Source organism: Salvia splendens, chromosome 10 (assembly GCF_004379255.2).
Source record: "Salvia splendens isolate huo1 chromosome 10, SspV2, whole genome shotgun sequence".
Classification (NCBI taxonomy): domain Eukaryota; kingdom Viridiplantae; phylum Streptophyta; class Magnoliopsida; order Lamiales; family Lamiaceae; genus Salvia; species Salvia splendens.
Window position 1 is genome coordinate 7631555 of NC_056041.1, and position 5706 is coordinate 7637260.

Consider the following 5706-nt stretch of genomic DNA (forward strand, 5'->3'; position numbering starts at 1 on the left):
TTTTATTCGTTTTTTTTTATTTGCATTTTCTGTTTTCGTGTAGTGTAATCTTCTGCTCCGAAAATGATTATATCCAATTTACCGTCAAGCTAAAATTAAAAATAATTGTATATTATCAATATTCTAAACATAAATGCTCCTTGATAATTGTATATTATCAAAATTCTAAGGTTGAGCACAACGATTGGTTTCAGCTGTTGCTGCGGAGCTGTGAAATGAGAGCGAAGAATTGAGTGTCGATCATCAACATACAAAACCTAAACGTGAACATCTCAATAAACTGAAAAGATGACATATAATAATAAATAGTCATGGATACATAATGATATTGTCCGCAATCACAAATCTTGCACACTAATACTTTACAAGGCACTCGAACTGGCTTAATATACGAGGAACAGAAATATGGTGGTCGACTCTAACACAGTATCAGAAATGGCAAGGAAAGCAGAGAAAAACAACATCAACCGACTTACATTGAATAGAATAGATCAACAGAAAGCACTCAGTCATCAACAGGATCCTGAGGAGTCTGAGATGCATTGCGCTTCATTTCCATCACAGGGCAATCAGCATGCTTCACACAAAATTCACTCACAAACACCCTGCAAAACAGGTCACCAATTCAATGCCAGAGTATTTGGAAAAAGCTGAATCTTCACACTCTATATAATTTGTCATCATGCGTATTTTTTCGGAATTAGGGAAGAAGGTTTGGAGAAAAACTGCTTTTTTTTTAAATTGTGTTAAAATTTATGAAGGGTCATTTGGTCAATTAATAAAGGTTAGGAAGAAATAATAATAAAAAAGAAAAGAAAATGCATAAAAAATCAAAAATCCCTAATTCCAAAAAATACGCATGCCTTGATCCCATATTTTGAAAGGTCGGCGAATTAAATGTCAAATTACGAAATGTCAGCGAATTTAATCATTTTTTCCGAAATTTCTCAAAAAATTCACCCTTCATATTAACATTATTATTATTATTATTATTATTATTATTATTATTATTATTATTATTATTATTATTATTATTATTATTACTACTCAGGTTGTTCATGAACAATAGTCTGGAATGACTTAAACAATAGTTTTATTTCTAAAATGGAAATCTTATCTTCTCATATGACGTGTTCTCCTTAACTCTCTTATTTTTATTCTTTTTTACTTTATTCATTTTTTTTATAAAAACTCGTATTATCTATAAATAAGATTATTTTTTATGAACGAATTGAAATATTTTTTTTTCTCGTACCATTGTGATCACCTTGGCAAAATTTCAACACTTAAAATAGGATGACGAATTTGTCATCATTTCTTGATAAAGATGAGTAGTAATAATTAATAGAATGGATGATATATAACCAATCATTTACAGTCTTTTCCCTATAACTTTTTCTAAAAAAGCATCAATTATGAAGGGGAAATATCCACTATCACCTAGTAAGAGTATCCACAATGGTGGCCCTTGAAGGCCACCATTCGTGGCTCTCTTGTAGCCTTCACAATGGTAAAAGTCAAAATTTAATAATAAGGGCCACCAAATGTAAGGGCCACCAAATGTGGCCCTCTAAAAAAAAATTAATTTATTTTCTTTTTTGTAATGTTATTTTTTAATTTAACTATATTAAATTTTTGTAGACTAATAATTTGGGGATCAAACATAATTTAATAAAGTTGCCGTATCCCGAGTCTCCATACCCCGGGGAATTACCATCTCCACCTTGCATTTTTTGTAGTGTTCGAAAGTGAAAATGAAGGGAATGGAAGTGTAGAAAGAGGTGGAAAAATGGAAATGGGAGGGAGTGGATATTTATAAAATAATTTTTGAAAATAAAAATAATAAAAAATTTCCCGCGGCCCGCTGCAATGGAGGGCCGCGGCTCACACGGCTCAGCCGCGTGAAGGCCGGGGCTCAGCCCCGTCTCTCGCCTCAGGGCCCGGCTCTCGGCCTCTGCAATGGGGGGCCGCGCACCGAGCCGCGGGCCGCGGCTCCCCCATTGTGGACACTCTAAGTGTAAGATTTTAATCATTTAATTTAAGAACAATTATAGCCAAATCTAAATATATATGTGTAGTCTTGGTACGTGACGTAATTGAATTGTAGTTTCCTTCATTTGGAATTCGCAATTGTTAGGAATATGTGCGTGCACTCATTTTCCATCAAACGAAATCAAATGTGGTCCTGTGGCAGTGTTGGTGAAGGGAGTGAAATTGAGAGAATAAAATAAATGGAAGTTTGAAAAAAGAAAAACAAATCTAATCTGTATCTAGTAAACAAAATTATCCTTTTCAATTATTGGCCGACATACACTTGTAAAATCTTATTACACAACAAAGGATTGCCACATAATGCAAAAATATTGTTAATTTTATACTTCAACAACAATTCAATTAATAAAATGTGATTCTGTGAATGTAAATTGTTTGTTCATAGCTTTACGTCATTAAATTCTTGGAGGATCACGAATCTTTCATTCATATTCTATTTTAATGCACATATTTACTTATGAATTATGATGATGTATTGTACTAATTGCTTATTCTTGGTGTTGCAAAAATAAAATATGCAGAAAGCAAAAGATTTCTTTAGTTATTTATTAGTTTAGAAGAATAATAAGCAAAATGAGATCAAATATCCGCTTTGGAAATTAAAGTTTGATTGTCACCTCGCATCGTTAAGACAAAAAGTCAAAACTTAAGCATCCGCAGCGGCGGACGTCGGACCGGCGGCCGGATGTCCGCGTGGGACGTCCGCCATTAGGCGTGGGAGGGACGGATGCGGACGTCCGCTGCGGACACCACAGATCCGCGGCTTTCCGACAACGTCCGTCGGGACGTCCGCCATTGCGGGTTCTCGACTGACGTCCCAATTTTAAAATTTTTGTTGTTGAAATGTACTTTTTTTTATTTTTTTCATTTAATGAAATTATCATTGCACTTTCTCCATCCGTATTCGTGTCGAAATTTTAATTCCGTAAATTATTTAATTTGGTGAATTTGTGAATTTTTATTATTGTGGATGTCCGTCGGGATGTCCTTGGGGATGTCCGTCATTGTGCAGTGGGATGTCCTTATGACGTGGCAGTGCAGTGAGATATCCTTATGACGTGGCAAGATGTATTTTTGGGAAGTCCGTCGGGATATCCGCTGGGACATCCGTCCCACTGTGGATGCTCTAAACATACATTTTTTTTTCAAATAAAAGAGAGAGAAAACTACATACTATCATTAAGCATGCCCATCTTATAATGGAGTCCACGAAAACATTACTACGGAGTGGTTCTTTTAAATAAAAATCAAATCAAATTCAATTTACATAAGTTTAAGAAATCTCCAAGAATTCTACTCCTATTTAATACTAAGTATTATACATTTATACTAACTTCTTGATAATAATTTTAAAAACATAAATGAATAGCACGGAAAGAGAAATGAATTGGCCAACATAGGCGAGAAATTAGGAATTAGACGTGACAACGGCTATATTTTTAGGCACATGTTATAATCTATAAACTATATAAACAATGACAAATTCAAATAATTGAATTGAACTCCTAAAATCTAGAAGTTTGGGGAGAGGTATCGTGTGAACTTATTTCGGTTGGTTTAAACAGACACGCATAATTTCCAATTATGAATAGTACTAATAAATATTGATTGTGGATTATAAATTCCAATTTAATCAATGAAGCTCGATTGAATTCAATTAGAGAGGATCCATCATACAATCTTATATACTAGTACTACACAATATAAAGCTCAATTAAAAAGAGCAAGACTTCTATGCTTATGTTCAAATTCAAAGCTGTTTGAGGTCTTTTGGAACCATTATTTGGATTGTTCACTCTTCTTGTCAATTCACATTAAGAAACTGATGTTTAAAAATTAAATTGATAGAGAATAGCTTGGGACAAAGAGTAAATAAACTCTTAGATATTGTGATTGTGAGTAATCATATAATGTAGGTAGAGAACTTTTATTGTGATTTATAATCTATATTCATATTTTATTGAAAATTGGAGTGGATAGCGAAATCAAGTAAGGTCGTTTTCAAATCTAGTAGAAAAGCTCTTTACTTGTGATAGAAGATAAAACAGTTTAACAAGTAAAAGTTTGATGCCAATTGAAGCTGATATTCGTGTTTTAAAAGTCAATAACTATGTTTAGTAATTAAATCAAGGAAATGTTATTTTTCACATCCACGCGTCTACATCAGAGTATAGTTATATTGAAAAATTAGGAATAAAATCAGAACAAAAAAGAAATCATGAATGTTTTCTTTTTAATAGCCAAAGCCAAGTCAGATCTGATTCATAATCAGAAGAACCAACTACTCCAATTACATATAAAACTTTGACGACCAAAATATCTCATTATTATAAGATTGGGCAAAAATACTCAATTATGAGTTTTGAAAATACCCAATTGTAGTAGTATAATTTTAAAAAAATCCCAACAGATATGTGTACAAAATGATGAGAAAGAGAGGGAGAAATTCTTGAAACTTTCTTTTTACGAATCGGCCATCAATAACTGCTAAAACTACAGATATTCTATAAGGGTAAAACGGTCATTTAAATATCCACCAATGAAGACCGTAAAAAATGGTAAAGCTTTTCCCTCGGGGAAAGAAATGTGAAAAAGGGAAGCGAAATTCCCTAATCGCCCTTGTCTTGGAAAGGAATCCCCCCCGTAAAGGAACCCCCCTACCAAAACCCAAATGCCCCAACTCATACAACTCCAACCACACCTCTTCCCCTTTCAACTCAGCCCCTAATTCGTCATTTAACAACTCCTCGCCAATATTCACCACGATCTCCGACGTCATCGCCTCCTCCAGACGGCGCCTCCTCTCCCGCCGGCGGCCGATGCACCTCCGCGCCACCGACCACGGCAGCTTCACGAAGGCCAGGGTGAAAATGTTGACCACCGCGCACGGGCAGCAGCAGACGGCGACGCAGTCCGCGATCACGCCTGCCGTGCACGACTGGCACGATCTCCCCGTGCAACCGACCTCCTCCTCCGCGGAATGCCGGCTCCAGCAGCGGTTCACGGCGGCGGCGCTCGACGACGAGGAGGAAGGCGGGGATGCTTTGCGATCGCACATTTTTTTTTATTTCTCTCTCTCTCTCGCTCTAAAATTGGACGCCGATTGCTGCGAGGACAACAGATTCGACGTACATTTACACCACCGCAAAAGTTTTCACGCTAAAAACAAAATCAATTTTTTTTTCTCATTTCTGCTGTAAAAAGAGAAAATTGAGAAACGTTTTTTTTTCTTCTCTGTTTTTCTTTTTATCACTGTAGCATAACAGTGCAGCGTAAAGGAACATGAAAATGTACATATATATAGTACTGTACAGGATGCATAAATGACCTCATTATAATTTGATAACCTTATACGTCTCTATTATTAAAATAACATCATATAATAAAAAGAAATTAAAGAATTTGAAGTCTGCCCTTTATAGTGCACAACATGATCTATAATTCGACTTAGGTCAAACTAAATTTTTTTAAAATTAATACAGTAATTTACTTTAACACATTAATCTATACCCGCAATTACAACATCACTTAATAATCACCAAGAATTATCCGCCCACACAACTAGCTAAGAAAACACTCCTAAATAGCACAATTAGCATTTTCACGAACATTGAAGCAAATCTATTTAGGCGTTTTCATTATTGCTCATGACTA

General features: G+C 35.2%; 1 protein-coding gene across 1 annotated transcript; it reads right to left on the reverse strand.

Moving 5' to 3' along the window:
- Positions 1-4452: 4452 nt before the first annotated feature.
- Positions 4453-5398, reverse strand: LOC121751006. The gene has a single exon (XM_042145705.1). It carries the CDS (start codon positions 5108-5110, stop codon positions 4574-4576), a length of 537 nt encoding a protein of 178 aa, XP_042001639.1. The 5' UTR covers positions 5111-5398; the 3' UTR covers positions 4453-4573.
- Between the last annotated feature and the right edge of the window lie 308 nt (positions 5399-5706).

Bases quoted from the DNA above. Each gene is read 5' to 3' on its own strand.
- LOC121751006 (XM_042145705.1), bottom strand. From the start codon at position 5,110: ATGTGCGATCGCAAAGCATCCCCGCCTTCCTCCTCGTCGTCGAGCGCC.